We start from the raw sequence: 19,034 nt of genomic DNA on the forward strand, positions 1-19,034 counted from the left end.
TGTATTCAATTAAGATGTATTCATTCGTAACTATTTTTACACTGTATTCAACTTATTGTATTTAAATCCGGTTGTATTCAAACAACATAAGTGCAAAAAAATATAGGGATATTCAGCTGTATTCAAATTCACCGTATTTATTTGTATACAAAAAAATCTCCTTCGAAATACAAGTGAAAAATACATAAAGAAACACTGAATTTTACACTAAAAAAATAATGACTGCACTCAAATACATTCAGATCTGAGATACAAGAAATAAGATACACTCAGATCTGAGATATAAGAAATAAAATATGCTGAGATCTAAGATACAAGAAATAAAATACGCTCAGATCTAAAATACACCGCCGGCAACGACGACAATCTGCTACAACTATGTCATCGTGTCTGCCCCTGCTAGTCGTCGTCCCCGTCGTCCGGTAAGGATCCAACCAAAAATCATTTCTTTCTATGTATTCAACACAAATACATCTCAAGCAACAACAATAATAAATCTCCAGCCGGCAACTCCCAAACTTTTGACATCCGGCAAACACGTCACCGGAGAAGACACTCAGATCTGAGAAATACCCTCAGATTTGAAGTGGCAACACCGCTGCCGGCTACGGTGGTGCAGAGGCGAAAGTGGTGGAGGAAAAGGCAGAAGCGCCGACGGTGATTGAAGAGGAGAGGAGGAATTGGGGAAGATGAGTTTTGAATTTTGATGTAGGGAAAGGAATCATATGTTGCTGTATTAGTTACCGTGTGTAATTGAAATACAACATTTAACTATCAGATGTAATTAAAGTAAAGTGCAGTTACTAAATGTAAATACCTCTTATATGTTCTCTACACCACATAAATTTCTCTACTTTTTTTTTCATCTCCTGTAAATAATTAGGCAAGTGAAAATATAGAACTCCTAGTTTTTATATGTAAGTTTTATGGAAGATGAGAAAGAAGGAAATTTCATGGAATAAGGAACTTGTAAAGATGACAAATAGGGTTTGTGCTTTGGACACAGAAAAGAAGCTTCCTTATGGTTGTGTGCCATAGTGAAGGGCGAAGGCAGTAAAAGATTTTCACATGTCACGTAAGGTACGAAAAATCAATGACTTACAATTTGCAAAGAGAGAAGTACAAAAGAAAGCATTCCAAATTGCAACCAAAAAGAAGAAAAAACAGCACAAGAAGCATGTATGAAATAGTAATGATTTACAGAGTGAGAAGTACAAAAGAAAGCATTCAAATGGTACCAAAAAACAAAACAAGAGAAAACAATTTTTTTACTAGAGCGAATGACCTTCTACAGTACCTTTTTTTTTTGGATACTACTATTTACTTTTTACTGTATACTTGCAGAAAAATAATGACTTGCAAAGAGAGTACAAAAGAAAACATTCAAATTGTACCCGGAAAAAACAAAACAAGAGAACATTTTTTTTAACTACAGAGAAATCATTCAAAAAACAATAGAAAACATTTTTTTTTAATTGGAGAGAAATCATTAAAATTAACCATTTACAGTACCCCTTTATTTTTGATACTATATAGTAGTACCTTTCTCTTTTAGAAAAACTTTTCTTAATCAGGAAAAACTTTTTCGAGGGTATAAATCAAGTTAAAAATAGTAGTAAATTTGAATCCTCTGCATCTTCTCTCCTTGGTTATGACATTGTAGCATTTTCTCCACTTTCTTCAAATTAAACCGGCATATTCAAATCAATTGCATTAAGGAGCTTCTATTTTGCTAAAAGAAGAACTGCTTAGAAGAATGCCACATTTTTTTTATATAAAATAATTTAACTTTTAAGTTTTTCATATTACCATTATTGACATATATTTATAATCACATAAATATCATGACATATCTAAAACTACAAGTTTTAAAATTTATATATATTTCCCTAACTCTATACTAATTTCATATAAAATGGAATGAAATTACATAAATTATGTCATATAGACCATGAACATATGTTTGTAAATAGGAAAAGAAAATGGATATTGAAAATTCCAAAGGTGTAAGTGTAACCACGTACGACCCCTATTTACTCTCCCTGCTTTGCCCATGACCCATTAACTTATCCACTACGCCACTTCCATATCTTCCGTATAACTGTTATATTCGCCTGCAATTTTGTATACACTGTACCTTTTGACTTTTTCTCTCTCATTTAATATTTTCCTTCAATAATAGTACAAAGAAAACAATTCATTCAAGTATAAGAAGAACTAATGGCAAGACCTAAGAACTTAAAATGAAATTTTACACAAATAAAGTTTCTTTCATTTTTATTTTGTATTGCTCTTGTCTCATGATTAAATTATTCATCTCATTGAGATCATCTATTTTGACTCTAATTCTACTCCATCTTTTATTTCATTTTAGTGTTCACAAAATAGTGAAAAAGAACCTAGATATTTGCAATCGTGTGCGTTAATATTTTTATAATTAATTTGAAACAAGATATAGTCAGACTTCTCTATAACAGTATCCGCATATAACAGGATCTCCCTATGACAACCCAATTTTTTCGGAACCAATTTTTTATAGGGAAAATGACTTGATAATACTAGTTAAGACTCTTAATTACAAAACATAAGGATATTTTTCTTTATTTACAAAATATAACAACTTAATTACAAAACATACCAGATCTGAAAAAATTAAAAGCCCACCTTTCTCCCCTTTTCCCTGTTCTCTATTTCATACAGACCTTTTTCTCTCCGTTTTTGTTTCCTCCCGTAACTTCACCGATGCAACTAATGACTTTGAAGATGTCAGCCACAATTATTATGCTAGAGAGATGATGGATAAATATTACATTGAAGATATTGATGCGTCAACAGTTCCTCTAAGTGCTTACATTCCTCCTCAACAAGCCCCATACAATCCGGACAAGACTTCAGAATTTGTTATCAAGATTTTTGCGTATCTTGTGCCCTCTTGATTTTGGGCTTTGCCTTTGTTGTGCGTCACTACACCAAGCGAATAAATCCATCTTTCTTTCTTTTGTTTGATTTATGTCGTTGCATATGAAATTTTCAAAAATCTAACATGAATTTTTTATAATTTAAATATGCATATTTCATAATGTTTCTATACAATCTTCAAATTTTGAAGTGAGATTCAAAATTGTATTAAAGTTGTATGATAATTGTATGTTGAGTTTATATGAAATTTGTTTCTTATGAAATTTGTTTCTTAAATTTTGTATGTTGTTGTCGTTGTATTAAATTTGTATAAAAGTTGTATATAATATTGTTTTAGTTGTACTAAATTTTCTAAAACCTAATATGAACTTTATACATCATGTATATACAATTATATACATATATCATACCAATTTTATAGAGTTTTTATACAAGACATTTTGACCGAAATTCTAAATCTTAAGCGAGATATACACATTTCATACCGATTTTATACAATTTTTCATACACGAAAAATGTGAGCGAAATTCTAAGCATGGAGTGACATACATAATTCATAGCTTTTCACACAAACTTTTGAGCGAAATTTTTTAAGCCTGAGCGAAATATACACATTTCATACAAGCTTTTCATACACAAATATTTGAGAATTTTCCAAGCCTTGAGTGAAAAAATTTGTATATGTTTTGTAAGAAATCTATTTTATATTTTGAAACTAAAAAGTATCGTCACATTTTGTAAATATACCCTATTCATATGTATATATACGTCATTCTCCCTTTTTTATATTATATTTTACTTCTCTATAACAATATTTTACCAACTTTATAGCTGTACGCTCTTTGTAAAATTACCCCCATATAACAACTATCTTCTTTTTTTGGTAATATAATAATTAACCATCTTTATAAAAATAGAATATCTATGATTACCAATAATAAATATAGAGATTTTGACCAAATATTTGATCCTTTAATACATTATTTGTGACCAAGAATATCATATGAATATATATTTTCATTATTAAAAGATTTTCTTTTGTTAGACAAAGTGTGATTAAGCTTAGAATTTAGCAATTACAAATGAGAAATGAGATTTTATGCATCTTTTTTTATTGTAACAACGAATATTATTTAAATGTTTGATATAATAGCTTTCTATAACGGCTAAAAAAAATTTCGTAAATGACGCTTTATCATAGAGAGGTTTGACTGTATTTTAAGAAGTCCTATAAATTTTGATTCTTTTTAACTCTCTGTCATGTTTGACCAAGTTTATAAAATTAGCTAGCTCTCTTCGTCATGCTTGACCAAGTTTATAAAATTAGCTGTTTTGAAAAGTATTTTCTAAAAACAAGTATTTGACTAATCAATTTAAAAATATTTTTTTAACAACAATTAATCAATTATTATTTGATCAAACTTTTAAAAAATACTTTTAAAGTGTATTTTTTTCAAAAGTAGTTTTCAAATAAGTATTTTCTTAGTTCTTGAAAAATAACTTTTGTCATTCCCAAAAACTTGTGTTCTTATTCTTTTAGCTCTTGGAAAATAGCAAACATTTATTTTCTTTTAAATTAAAAGCTTAGTACTTTTCCAAACTAAGCACTTTTAAATAGAAGCTTATATATTTCCCCTGTTGTACTCCAACACATAAACCCCAAATTAGCGGCTTTTTCCTGCATTGGTAAATTCTCTGCTTCTCTCTCTGCAATCTTCTTTTCTCTTACTTAGATATTTCAGTACGGCCATGTATTTATCTAATGTTAATTAATCGATTTCCGATTGCTGATTTGGGTTTTTACTGGTAAGGGGTTTGGGAAATCTTAGTTTTTTTTAATGAGTATTTTTCTTTTTTGGTATCTGATGATTTTGTTGAGTTTTTAGTGATAATATTACTGTGTTAGAATCGACGGTATCTGTTGCACTCATCAATTTGGCGGCAAACAGTTGGAGAAACAGACCACCAATATACAGGTTTAGATTTTAAGCATTCTTATTATTTTTTGGCTACTTTTTTAATGTGATGTAGTATTTGAGTATCTGAGTCTATTGATTTCTAGTGGGTATATGTGAAATTTATTGAAAATACTTGGGACTTTATTTGCTGTTAAATTTGAATTGCAAATTTGGGTCTTTTCGCGATTCTTGAGCTTTTTGGATGCATAAGCTACTACCTTACCATGCTGCATTAAAATGCGCGAGACCAACTCTTGAGGCATCGCAATACACCACGAAAATTTGGGGGTTTCTCCCTGAACTTTATTTTAATTCGTTGTGCTTTTTCTTTTGGGTGTAATCCTAAAATTCTAGTTATTATCTAAGTTAATAGAACCTAAACCGAATGAAACATGAACGAAGAGCAGAGTTCTAGTTTGACTAATTCGAACTGGCTGTAATACCAGTTAAGGTCGGATAGACCTCAATGCAGTTATCTAGTTCCACTAAGGCTGTCCTTCTTACCGAGGACATGGCCCTAGATAGGAGGATAAGGAGGTCGAGGATTAGGGCAGAAGGCTAGTAGGAAATTGAGCGTTTTCTAGTTTTTCCTTCTCATTTTATCCTATTCTTTGATTTATTATTATCTGTTGTTTCGGTTATCTTATTATTTGCTGTTGTCACTGTTCTTTTTTATAATATTTACTTCTTCATGGAGTACTATATTTCCTTTTTCAAGCCTGCTTTGAAAATGCTTTACTTGAGCCGAGGGTCCTTGCGTAACAGTCTCTCTACCTCCACAAGGTAGGGGTAAGGTCTGCATACACACCATCCTCCCCAGATCGCACTTGTGGGATTACACTGGGTATGTTGTTGTTGCTGTACTAAGTCTGGGCTTAAATTAGGAGCATGAGACTTGGAGGTAATATTCAACAATTAACAAATTGGCTTTATTCCTACAAAATTTCTAGTTAATACAAAGTTGTCCAACATAGAAGCACGGGTAGGAAACATTATGTCCCAATTCCCAAAGATGTTAAGGTAGTTTTGAATTGAGCACTGGGTTAGATTTGTAGTCACTGAGCTTTTTGATATTACGCTACCAACATTTGCAATACAGTTTTTCTTCCCTTCTTTTTCATGGGAGAATCATTTCATGCTCCTAATGCAGGGTTGAACCTTTTGTGTCTCTTGAAAATATGATTTGGTAGCTTCTTTTGCTTCTGCCTCTTAAAAATACATTTTCTAGTTTGTTGTTTTTACTATCATGTATCTTTAATTGAAGTGACAGGATATAGTTTGTCAATGGAGTATGACAAAAAAGAGAATGGTTTTATTAGTGTTCCGGCTCCTGAGTTTGGTGCAATTTTTATGTCAAACATTGCAACAAAGAGAGACTGCTTTAAACATAAGGTCTTTGGCCTTCCATCATCCATGGCTAATTTTGTTAAGGAGGTCAAAGAAGGAATGGTCCTGTTCCTATTTGAATATGAAAGGAGACAACTTTTTGGAGTGTATCGGGCTATCTCAGACGGTGGAATGAACATTGTACCCCATGCATTTAGGTCTTCAGGGAAGCAGTTTGCTGCGCAGGTATCATATGACAAATAATGGTTTCTTATCATTCAACAAGAACTATTATTAGGTTAAATAATACAAGGATATTTTTGGTGTCCTCTTCTTTTTGCTTTTATGTTCGCTTCCCTAGGTCCAATTTGTGCCGATCTGGTACTGTAGTCCACTATCTGAAAATGAGTTCCGCGATGCCATTAGGGACAACTACTTTTCAGCAAGGAAGTTCCACTTTGGTCTATCTGATGAGCAGGTCTGTTGATTATTCTTTATATTTGGGCTTTTAATGATAATATATTCTAGCTGAATATTTCTGTTACTAACTGTTCCTTCTCAATTTGCAGGTTCATAGGCTTCTCAGGTTGTTTAGTTCAAGAAAGTTAAAGAATAAGTTACCCCCGAGAAGTCTCACAACTGTAGTGAGCAACGGTGTTGACGAAGACCATATAATGGTCAATAACAATTCTTCTGCAGCAAGTGGTGGTTTTGATATCAAACATTCTAATGTTGATTTAGGGAAGGCCCTGTCGAGAGGACATCCAAGGTCATTCTGTGGTGTAAAAGGTGTCAACGATGACATGTGCCCAATTGAGCGTAGAGTGAAGGATGAAGATAGAGTTGATTCTGCTGAACATCTCTACTATAATGATAAGAAGAGAAGAATAGGTTATGATGGAAGGTTATTGAGGGATAATGCTGTAGAAGATAAGCTTCTTGTTCACTCCCTCAATGAAGAATTAAAATCTTCTAGAGATGATTGGTCCTCTTTGAATGGCAGGGTAAAGAGTGGGCACAAAATCCACACGAATTATTCTCCTGCCATCTCCAACTACATGGGAGATTCTGACCTCAGAAGAACAGTTCATGATTCAAATTTTGTGGTAAGAGATCAGATAGTAAAGGAAAATAACATGGACAGTAATTATTGTCTGGGCAGATCAAATGAGCACAGTGGAAAGGCTTCAGACAGTGATATAACTAGACTTGGTACTCATTATGCAGGGTTTTCAAGGAAAACTACTGTGGATAAAGCACATAGCATGTATAATTCTCGTGAGCCTTCCCTTTCTAGGAAGAATAAAAGTGACCCCTTTTGGAATATTGGAACAGTAACCGATGATTGGCAGAGTTCCTTTGACGATAGAGTAGGAAAAAAGAGCAATTTGGACCTGGATATTAATTCTACAATCGTGTCTGAACGCTTTGATAACTCACCACATAATCAGAACGGAATTCGTAAAGATGGTAGATTATTCACAACAGAGATAAGTGGAAATGAATCTAAGGTTCTTACAGGTATCGGAAGAGAATTTGATCATCTAGCAGCTATTGATGATGATAGTGTATGCTTCCTTTCTAGGCGTAAAGGAGCAAATGAAAAATGTGTAGATAACTTTTGTATCCCAGCTGCTTCAAATGGGAACTCCGCGTATGCCGGAGATGTAAGTAGACGGGTGGCTGAAGTTGGTAGTTATCCAATGAATGATTTTGATGGGTTTGTCCCTGGTGCAGAAAACTTTCAGAGGCCTCTCACCGTGGCTGATTGCACTGCTTACTCTCTAATGAAGAACGGAACCTCAGGGTACTATACCAAGTTTATTGCTGAAACAGAATTTCCTCAGTCAACAGAAGCCCAAAATCTTGATCACTCTTGCTCTAAATTCCATGATGTAACAACTACAAGAGTCATGCCACATAAACATGAGCGCCTCAGTTCTTGTTACGGACATACCGAGACTTATGAAGTTGAACAGGGCTCAAACTTTGTACAAAAGCAATCTTCTTCCAATGTTTATAGAGAGAATAGTTTTGCATTGTCTAAAGGTATATTTTCTCCATATTCCTATCCAGAATTTACGAAGAGGGGCCTGGAATCAGCTTCTGAAGATGGAAAGATGGTTCTGCTTCGATCACATGATGGGTTCGACGCTCCCCCTTTAAATGTTGGAATTTCTGAGGCAATGGAATCAAATAGGTCTGGTTCTTTTGGTTATAGAACTGATTTCATTCCAAGGGGTTCTATTGTTCCACATTTTGCTAGGGCTGATATTAACGAGGGTGATAGTTGGAGATTTAAATCTCAAGCTGCCCTCGGTTCTATTGCTAGAAATTCTTTCTCTGGTAATTATCAATGTGCAGATGAGGAACTAGGTGATGACCATTTTATATGGCAAGGGAGTGATGCAACTCATGTTGGAAGAAGTTCTCGTTCTCCTAATACGAGTCGGTTACTTCATCAAGGCAACGTTTTGACAAATCTTGACCAGACCAACATCCCTGGGGCAGACATCGTTAATGATGAATGCCAGAACAACATATTAACTGATGTTGTCCATTCTGATTCCAGAAATTCCAGAAGAAGTGTGTTTAGTCGCTTATCTTTAGCTCCTAAAGTACGTAAGCTGAGAGAACAAGAAGCTGATCATAGTATGAGCTTTAATGAGCATTATATGGATACTACAATTGACGAAATCATGGACGTTTTATACAAGGATCAGAAAATTGTACCAAAAAAGCCATTGAATGGGAAACCATATATTCGAAAAGTCGGACATGGGGAAACTAACAGGTCCGGGAAACATGCTGCAGTTATCAAGAATGATTTAGAGCAGCCTGATGATTCAATTATGAGAGTTCTCAGAGAAAGCGCCGATGAAGTCCTTGAAGGAAGTATGAACCATGTTCTCGCAGAGACCAGAGTGGTGGACTTCAAGCGCAGGAGGGAGACAAGTCGAGCTTCAGAAAAGACTAATGCCAAACTCAACAAAGAAGAAAAGACAAATGATTATGAACACACAGTCCTTCAGAATGCACAAGAAAACAGTTCTGAAACTGCAATAGCTAAGGATTCAGCTGATAAGCCAATCAAGCGTAGAAAGCTTGTGCGTCCAGCATTTGATGAAAACAACTCCAAGAGTGATTTGAAAGACCAACTTCCTTGTCAGACACTTGACAAGGTTAAAACAGGCAATTCAGATTCGAGCGAAATTCAGTCCGCTCTCTAATATTTAAAAATATTGGTGAACGACAAAAGGACTACTTCATTAGTCATCAAGTTCTGCAACTTGCTAGCTCAAGGGGCGGTTAGCATAGACTGAAGCTTGGTACATGATGATGACGAAACTGAACAAAGCAGCAACGTTATAGCATACAAAAATCATGTAGGTTCTCCTCGAGGGTATGACTGTTTTCAGATCTTATGTAAGATTTGCACCTCGAGTTTTGCGTGAAAGTTGTATTTTGTTATGCAAATGAACAAATTCACCCTTTGTGTAAATTTGATATTTGCTACAACTTACTCTTATTTTAGTTGATCTCGTTCTTTATCCTATTAAAGTCATTTTCGTCCAAAATAGTTTTCTGCTATATTTAGAGTCACGTGGTATGTGCTTGTTTATCTTTAACCAGAGGTTTGGAATTTGAGCTCGGCGTATGAAGTTGTCTTTGTTATGAAATGCTTTACTCCCAATATTTAGTTCAATTTTTTGCTTGGCCTAGTTGACAGGGAATGTCTCTGAAATGGGATCGTTCGATCTTGAGACGTTTCCCGCCTTTCTCCTACCCGTAACACTTCTTCCACAATGTCCAATTGACGAAATCATGGACGTGTTATATAAGAATTTTTCATCTAAAACTCGAACTCGAAACATCTGGTTAAAGGAGGAACAACTCATGTTGCACCACATACTTTGATGGTAGGCCAAACAAGTTCACATCGTCTATTCTTGCAAATCAAAGAGAGAATTAGTTGTTTACTTAAATAATTATTTTTCAAGTTTATTGGCGTATTAGTAGTTAAATTGAGGATTTTAACATATATATATATAAGAATAGTAAAATAAATATTTTAATTAATATTTACAAAGAGTGTACTCCCTCGGATAAAAAAAGGAGTCCACTTAGTCATTTGCACACCTCTTAAAAAAATACTAACTCCTAGATAAAATGGGCAATTCGCAGAATTGCCCTTCTTTGGGGTGGTCAAATTTTGCCCCTCATATTTGCGTCTTTAAATTTTGCCCCTCATATTTGTGGTCTTTAAGTTTTGCCCTTACTGATACCCGAGGTTTGGGTTCGAACCCCCGCTCAAGCATAAAATAAAAAATAGGGAGTGTCTCCGTAATAAAGTTGACCTCAAACATTACTCATAACTTTTCCTTAATAACTATGCCTTATTGAGATTTAATCATGCCTTAACTAAAAGTGTGCTTTGAAAAGTTTAAAAAAAAAAAAATGTCTCAAGGCAAAGATAAATATGAAAAAATAAAGTTAAGGGGCATTAAGGCATAATTTAGTTTTGCCTTATGAAAACTTTTCCTTAAGGAATTATGCCTTATGGGGCGTACTTTTCTATAACCAAAAGTATGCCTTAACTAAAAGTGTGCCTTGAAAAGTTAAAAAAAAAAAAAAAAAATGTCTCAAGGCAAAAAAAAAAAAGTTATGCGGAGTGGCATAACTTTTCCTCAAGGCATAATTTAGTTTTGCCTTATGAAAATTTTCCTTAAGAGGGCATACTTTTAAACCAAAAGTATGCCTTAACTAAAAGTGTGCCTTGAAAAGTTAAAAAAAAAAAAAAAATGTCTCAAAAAATAAAAAATGGAGGGAATATTTTTTTTTTTTTTTTATAACCCAACCCGTTAACAAAAAAAAAAGAACACAATATGGGAAAAATTTAAAGACCACCCCAAAAGAAGGGCAATCCGTGCAAAAAAATGGATAAAAATAGGTAATTTGACTAAATTACTCCTAATTAAACAAGCATTGAGATTTGATCATATAACACTTAGAATAAATATGAAAAAATAAAGTTAATTCTTTCTTGATTTACAACCAAAAAAAAAAAAAAAGTTTGATAACAAAACGCAAAATTGATAAGAGAAAAATAAAAAATGGAGGGAATATTATAGTAGGATAAAACCCAACCCGTTAACAAAAAATAGGTAATAAAACCCGACCCAATTTAGCACAGAATTCCATTTTTCATTTTACATTACAGTTACAACCTTTGATAACAGAAATCTCAGTCGCACTCCACTCCCTATGCTTCGCAACCTCCGTACGCGGCGTCGTCCGCTTTACGCCCCTCACATTTGCGCCTTAGCTGCCTTAATCCTCTTCCTTCTCCTCCTCTCCATTTCACTCCTCTACACTCGCCTCAACTTCTTCCTTCTCCAACCCACCCATCCTCAATCCCATCACCCCCTCCAATACGACACCGTTTCACTCAACAACCCTCTCGTTTACGACTTAGCCGATACCGATTACCGCTCCAACGACGATCGCATCGACGTCGCGGACAACAACAACAACGACGTTAATGATGATGATAATGAGTTTTTACTCTCTAATGAAAATGAAGAGGATGATGAAGAGGTGATTAATCAGTATCCTAGGGTTTCTTCTACGTATTTTTATGATCAGAGGAATGGTGTTGTTAGGAGAGCGTTTAATAAGAGATCTATTGAGGAATGGGAGGATTATGTTAATTTTGAGTCCAGGATGAAGTTAGGGTTAGGGTTTAAGAGCGATGAGTCTAAAGCCGCGTTTGGATCGGATGATTTGCCTGTGGATGTGGGAATGAGGATGAAGTTGAGTGAAATTAAGAGTGTTGAAGATGCTTTGTTGTTAAAAGGTTCAACTTTGAGGGAAGGTTGGGGTGAGTGGTTCGAGAAGAAGAGCGATTTTTTGAGACGTGATAGGATGTTTAAGTCGAATTTGGAAGCGTTGAATCCGAATAATAATGCGATGTTGCAGGATCCTGATGGTGCTGGGGTTACGGGGTTGACTAGAGGGGATAAGATTGTGTTGAAAGGATTGATGAATGAGTTTAAGAAAGTTCCGTTTTTGGTGAAAAAGACGCTTTCCGTGTCTGATGAAGTGGCGAAATCTGAGTTGGTTAATGATGCTTTGGATTTGGAGAAGATGGTGGGGCTGGCGAAAAGTGATGCTTTCGAATCGAAGGTGTTGAAAACTAATGATGAGGATGTGAATAGTAGAGGGAAGAGAGCGAAGCGTAGAACGTTAAACGATAATGTTAGAATTGGAAAAAGAGTTGTTCATGATAGTGATGAAGATTCAGCAACTAGGAGTAAGGAAGGGATCAGGAATGGTGATGCGAAAGTTGTGGATGACCATGCAAGAGGTGGAGTTTCTGAGAAAGTCTTTGCTGATGGAAAGAGATGGGGTTACTTTCCGGGTTTGCAACCCAGGTTGTCTTTTGCTAATTTTATGGATTCATTTTTCAGGAAAGCAAAATGTGCTATGAGAGTTTTCATGGTCTGGAATTCTCCAGCATGGATGTTTACCACTCGGTATCAGAGGGGACTTGAGAGTGTGCTCAATCATCACCGGGATGCTTGTGTGGTGGTTTTCTCTGAGACAATTGAACTTAACTTCTTTAGTGATTTTGTCGAGGATGGGTAAAGTCCTGATTCTTTCTGCCTTCAGTTCTTTATACTATTTGTTATCTTGTTGTTTGTTTGACTTATATCTTCATCTAAAGTTATCTGTATATGCCTCACGAAGAGCGTACTTATAGTGCTTCCAAGAAGTCTTTAAATTCTTATTGAAAGAAGATAATCTCAAGTTCTTCTTTTTGTATATATGCTTGTGTGCATGTCTATGGTGTTGTATTCTTCCATTTGCAAGTTTATTGGGGATGATTTTGATGATAGATTATTTTCCGCAGCTTCAAAGTGGCTGTTGTGATGCCCAATCTTGATGAGCTCCTACTAGACACACCAACACATGTGTTTGCTTCTGTCTGGTATGAATGGAAGCAGACAAAACATTATCCTTTACATTACAGTGAACTCGTCAGGCTGGCAGCTCTATACAAGTAAGCAATATGGAAAATATATACTTTTCCTTGTATTTAAATTGTACGTACTGTGAAATTAACCGAGGTGTTGATGATGCATTGTAGTTTCTATTCTAATATATTACCATCCACCTAGATTGGCATAACAGAGTTAAAAAATCTGGTGTTTCCTGTGTATAGCATTTGGTCGAGGTAAGGCAAAGTAGATAAAGAGCCAGTACTTAAGATCCCGACTATTTATTTCAATAAATAATTATTTTTATAATAAAAAAGGATCCCAATAATCTTTTCGAGATTAAGCTGTTGACAGCAGAAAGAAAGTCCTTCACTACCAGAACCAGCATCATTCACGAATGTGATTGGGAATTAGTCAAAAATGGAAGAGTTGCAATAGATTATCTTCAATTTTTGAAGTTTATTTCATTGTGATTGTAATTTCTTGTACGATGTACAAAGTTTTTTGGCTGTTATGTATATTTAAAAAACGACGGTGAGAGCCTAAGAGGACTACTGATGAAGGATCTAGTGTTTTTTCTGAGATGTACAATTTTTTTGTCTGTTAGTATATGTTAATGGTTCTTTTTAAGATCACATATGAGATCACAGATTGCCCAGAATTTTGCTGCTCGTAGTGAGGGTTTTGTTTTAGCAATTTATGCCAATAGCTGAATTACACGAGTTATCCATAGAGAAAGTAGATTGTCGTGAGGGTTGAAACAACATCCCTTGGCAAAAGCGAAGAACCTTATGAAATTAGCATCATGACCGTTTTTGAATATATTGCAGATGGCCGTATATCTAGCAATTTGTGTGTTGTACCTATTTATTCTGAAACATGTAAGTCACAAGCTTTTTCCTGAATCACATTAATGAATTTATTTACCTTATATGGTTTCAAAAAGATGTTTTGTGTTTTAAGGATTGACTAAAAAAAAAAAAAAAAAAAAAAAAAAAAAAAAGGGGATATGACAGCTGTGGTCTCATGTTTGTAATGAACTTTTTGCCCATTCCATTTGCTGCAGTATTGCTTTAACTTCAGTAATATGACAACTTAACTTTTGGTGAAATTCTTAGTTGTTCCAGTGTTATAAATAAACTTTCATGTTCTCTTTTGCTTTTCTATTGCAGGTATGGTGGAATTTATCTCGACTCAGACATCATTGTGTTGAATTCATTGTCTTCACTTAATAATACTATTGCTTTTGAGGATGATCTACGTGGAAAAACTTTGAATGGTGCTGTAATGGCTTTTAGAAAGCACAGGTATTCGCAACTCAATCTTGGCCTCTTGTATAGTTCTTAAGTGCTCTGTTCTAGTTCTGGCGTACTTGGACCTTGCAATATCCATCTTTTCTCTGGTACTCTGTGAGTATGTCCATGTCTAAAATTGAGGCCCACTGAGGAAGAAACAGGTACTATGAAAATAGATTGAATTAGGGAAAAACTGCTTTATATGGATAAAATTACACATTCTTTTAATAGAATAAAGATTGATGCAACTACCCTCAACCCCTTCCCCATGAAAAAAGCTTTCTTCCTGTAGATGAACAGAATATTCAGGTTTTCCTTGCTGGTGGGAGATTTCATGGTATCCAGTGGATTGGTCGAGGTGCACGCAAGCTGATCAAGATACCATTGTTATTAAAAAAATGTTCGGGTTGTCCTTAGCAGCCTGAACATGCTACCGGAGGATTCAATTTTAGAACAATAACGTCGAATTGCACTACCTGTAAATCTGACAGAAATGTTTGCTAAAATTTATTGTGGGAAAAGGATAGGAGCACAAGTATTCCCTTGCAAAAGTATATAAATGTAAAGTAATCCTCTTCTGTCTACCATATGGCCAATATTCACTTTCTTGTATTTTTTTTTTTCAGTCCTTTTATAATGGAGTGTTTGAAGGAGTTTCATGCATCTTATGACGACAAACAATTGAGATGGAATGGAGCTGATCTTTTGACAAGAGTTGCTAGTAACTTTTCTGTCAATGATAATCTCTCCGGTGGAAAGATGGAGATCAATTTTCAACCTTCTAATATTTTCTTTCCTATCAGCCATAGCAATATTACCAGGTACCAGACTTAACTACCTTTTAGTCTTGAGGTCAAAAGTATAAAACAATTATGCTAGTGCTTAAATTTTTAGTGAAAGATTATCATTGCTACTTGAACTTTTGATTTTTATTCATACTAATATTGTTGCCTTCCCCCCACTACCTTTTCTTGCCATGGTTATAGGTAGTGTCACAACTGGAGTTATTGTGATTATTAGTTCATTACTGACAGAGTTACAGTCATCATGGTGTTATTATCTATTATGACTTCTTTCATTATCATGTTAGTAGTATGTTGATAGATTGCTTGAGTGCACATTCAGTTTATCCAAGGTGAATGAAAAAAAAAAGGCTTATCAATTAATGTTGTTGTGGTAAAAAGAATGAATATCAGGCTCTTTATAAAAATAAAAGGAATGAATATCAGGCACTAAAACACTATGTAGCTTTAATCCAGTTTTTACTTATACCCAAAAAAAGGGAAACCTATTATAGAATCTGCTTAGCCCTTTGTTCAGATTGGTTCAGGACCAACTCTGTTGTGTGTTGAAAAGAAATGAGTATGATGTAGGACAATGGGGAAACCCCTATCCTTAACTTTTGCGGCAAGAGAATGTAACTCATGACTAATTTGACCAATTTTGTGTTTAAGATCGTAAAGTACTGATTACCAATAATATTTATCACCTCATCCGAAAACAAAAAGGTGTATTGGCAGTTTTAGTTCAGGATGTGGCTTGAGAATCACAATCTCTATTTAAAACTACAGTTGTATGGTTCAACAGAAATTAAATATTGCGAATTTTGTCCCAGAACAAGTCACTTGTTCTAAAACTTTGAAAACCTAGTATAGTTAGAGCTTCCTCGTTTTAGCCGAACCTTTAAGAATATGAAATAAGAAGTATAATTCTATCTGTTCAAGGCATTGTATTCTTCAATCTGTAAAGCCCTGTTAGGACACTAAGCTGGAGTTTCAATGAAAATGAATTTTCAGTTTTTCCAACTAGAATTGCCGGTATTAGAATGGTCAGCTAATTCAACTTGACAATGCTTTAGTCAACCGGGGATCTCTTACTAGTATAAAAGGTGTCGGAAAAGACAAGGTAAAAGTTTGGAATTCCATTCCGTAGCTATCTGGTGAATCTGGAGAGAAAAACGCTAGATTTTTTTGAAAGCAAAAAAGAATCTGTAGTAACTATCAAGTACAAATGTATCTCTTCATTGCTTTTCTGGTGTAATAACATGGTGATGCCTGATGCAATGGATTTTAGAGCCATTGACAATTTTTTTAGCTCATTACACAACTTATAATGATGCTTTCCTTGTAAATATTCTTAACACACCCTTATTGCTAGCCATTAAAAAAAATTCCTTTAAAGATAAAAACTGAATGGTCAGCTAATTTCTGTCCAATTTATCTGGGAACTTGGAGCTCTTTAAAGGCGTCCTTTATTTTGGGCGTCATTAAAGGGCATCTTTTACATGGTCTCTACTGCAGTATGAACATAAATGTTTATGTTTAATTTAATTACTGGCATAATACAAGCATGCTTTTCGGTGCAAAAAATAGCCTGAACTAGTTCTGCCCCCAGTGCTTTGGTCTAGTGGTAAAAGCACAATACGTGATGTGTGGGTTAGCGCATGTCATGAGTTCAAAACCTGCTACAGACAAACACCTGATATTTAAGTGGATAAGGGTAGAGAGGCGGGCCCATTATCCACTGAGTTTTGAACTGTGCGCCACTGGCCCTCAGGGATTTCTTGGTCATAAAAAAAGTAGTTTGATCTGATACTTTAAACAAGACAATATGAAAAATGTTCTTTTTTAATGTTGATTTGGTTAATATATATTGCTTTAACTAAGCCTAATGGTAAATTCATAAAAGTTTTTTGAGTCTTGTACTGAAACGGGAGGAGAAAGATATGGATTATAGTGTGAATATTCTGAACTTTAGGAGTTGGAAAGGATTGGAAGAAAATCTGAATACCATTCCAGCTGGTATATGATTGGTCAATTTGGAAACAAAGAAATCTCAGATGTTTTGCAGACAAAAGAGAGAGCATACACAACATGTTACCTTCTCAAAAAAAAAAAAAAAAAAAAAAAAAAGAGAGAGAGAGCATACACAAGCTGAAGTACAATACCATATCGTTCTCAGCCTCCTGGTTCAAAATACAGAATGTACAAGATATTGCTAGTTCCATAGAATTCCTCAGTTTTTTCTCAGTAGACTAGGGACAACTGAGCTTTTGTAAGGTTCCTAGATATGAAAAGAGACACCTCTTTAGTGATCCTGCTAATAACTCATAACACAAGCCTAGTGCTGTGTTTGTTTTAATGTAATGATTACTTTACCTCTCAATAAAAAAATAATGTGAACTCTAGCCTACTTACAGCCTAAGCAACACTTTTTGTTTCATTGATGTGCAAAATCTTAACAACTTAACATGTAGTTGCAACATTGATTTGAATTTTGATGTTTTCCTTATTTGAGTCAATTTGAAGAAGTAAAATATTAATTCGTGTAATTTAGCCTTAATATTATTCTTAAACCCCAAACTAACTTCAGGCTAAAGGGAAAAAACCTTGTTCTGTCTAAATATCTCATTCAGGGAGCTTCAGCAGAATCCTAACATGTCATGGTTTCTATAATCAGACATCATCATCTGCTGTTTAAAAATACATCATCTGCTTATTTTCTTTTTATTTATATCTTATTGAGAGGATAATATTACAGGAGAAGGCTTATAGAACTTAAAAAATCTGTACCGACTGTGTCTTTTGGCAGATACTTCTCTGCACCAGCAATGGAGACTGAGAAAGCCGAACAAGATATACTATTTAAAACTATCCTCAAAGAAGCAGTCACTTTTCACTTTTGGAATGGCTTAACTTCAGCTATGGTTCCTGAGCCTGGGAGCCTTGCATACCGGATCATTAATTACAATTGCCTACGTTGTTCTGACACATTGTGAAATACTTTCAAAACCATTAAAGCAGATGGCCTTGTAAAACATTTTTATTTTCATGCCATTAGATACCTCACAGCTTTTATTCAAAAGAGAGCCTGTTATGAAGATGCACATCTAATATTCCGGTGCTGCTTCATCCATGAAGAAATGCTGCTTGTGGTAATGATGTCCTGTCTATATATAAATTCTTGTTGTAGGTAGCATGAATCTCCAGTTGGTTGAAGGTTTTCTGGACCTTGTATTGTTAGTCCATTAGTTGTGGTAGATTCCCTCGAGGGAGGGATTAAGAGGTCCCACTTTTTGTAGCTGGGATCTTTTTGTATATTTGTTTCCTTTGTTTTTTGTAGTTCTCATTTATATATGTCTGATTCAGACGATTCAATTAGTTTTAATCCAGAGTTTTGTAGAACTATTTGTAGTCATTACCGACACAGCAATGATATCTTTAAGAGATGTTCCTTTTATATTATTTCTACACCTGCAGCTTCACATTATTTCTACTCTTATCTCAGCCCATTTTTACATCTCATTTTAGAGTTAGATATATCATCAAAACTATATAACTGAAAAGACAAGCTGCTTCCTATAATCCGTATTTCAACGAACTGAAGTACAGGTGCAAAATTGAAAGATTAACGCATCCGACATTGGTAAAGTAGCAACCAATAGCCGATGATCTTGCTCCCTTTGTTCCAACAGTCACTGCCAAGTAGCCATGGCTTTTCCCCTTCTTTTTTTACTCCACCATCCTTCATCGCTA

At 34.7% G+C, this 19,034-nt stretch overlaps 2 protein-coding genes across 3 annotated transcripts; both read left to right on the forward strand.

Moving 5' to 3' along the window:
* The first annotated feature begins 4,588 nt into the window (after nt 1-4,588).
* Nucleotides 4,589-9,781, forward strand: LOC132040843 (uncharacterized). Its single transcript, XM_059431527.1, has 5 exons — nt 4,589-4,605; nt 4,826-4,895; nt 6,142-6,449; nt 6,565-6,681; nt 6,773-9,781. The coding sequence occupies exons 3-5, from the start codon at nt 6,162-6,164 to the stop codon at nt 9,431-9,433; spliced, it is 3,066 nt and encodes a 1,021-aa protein (XP_059287510.1). The 5' UTR covers nt 4,589-4,605; nt 4,826-4,895; nt 6,142-6,161; the 3' UTR covers nt 9,434-9,781.
* A 1,632-nt stretch (nt 9,782-11,413) lies between these two features.
* On the forward strand, nt 11,414-18,749 carry LOC132040872 (uncharacterized protein At4g19900). 2 transcript variants are annotated; one of them, XM_059431565.1, is made up of 5 exons: nt 11,415-12,847; nt 13,117-13,266; nt 14,377-14,511; nt 15,126-15,320; nt 18,091-18,749. In XM_059431565.1, exons 1-5 carry the CDS (start codon nt 11,469-11,471, stop codon nt 18,275-18,277), a joined length of 2,046 nt encoding a protein of 681 aa, XP_059287548.1. In that variant the 5' UTR covers nt 11,415-11,468; the 3' UTR covers nt 18,278-18,749. The 2 variants fall into 2 exon arrangements, with proteins under 2 accessions (XP_059287554.1, XP_059287548.1); XM_059431571.1 differs by lacking the exon at nt 13,117-13,266 and having other exon boundaries at nt 11,414-12,847.
* The last annotated feature ends 285 nt before the right edge of the window (nt 18,750-19,034 follow it).

The sequence above is a fragment of the Lycium ferocissimum genome, chromosome 2, assembly GCF_029784015.1.
Source record: "Lycium ferocissimum isolate CSIRO_LF1 chromosome 2, AGI_CSIRO_Lferr_CH_V1, whole genome shotgun sequence".
Classification (NCBI taxonomy): Eukaryota; Viridiplantae; Streptophyta; class Magnoliopsida; order Solanales; family Solanaceae; genus Lycium; species Lycium ferocissimum.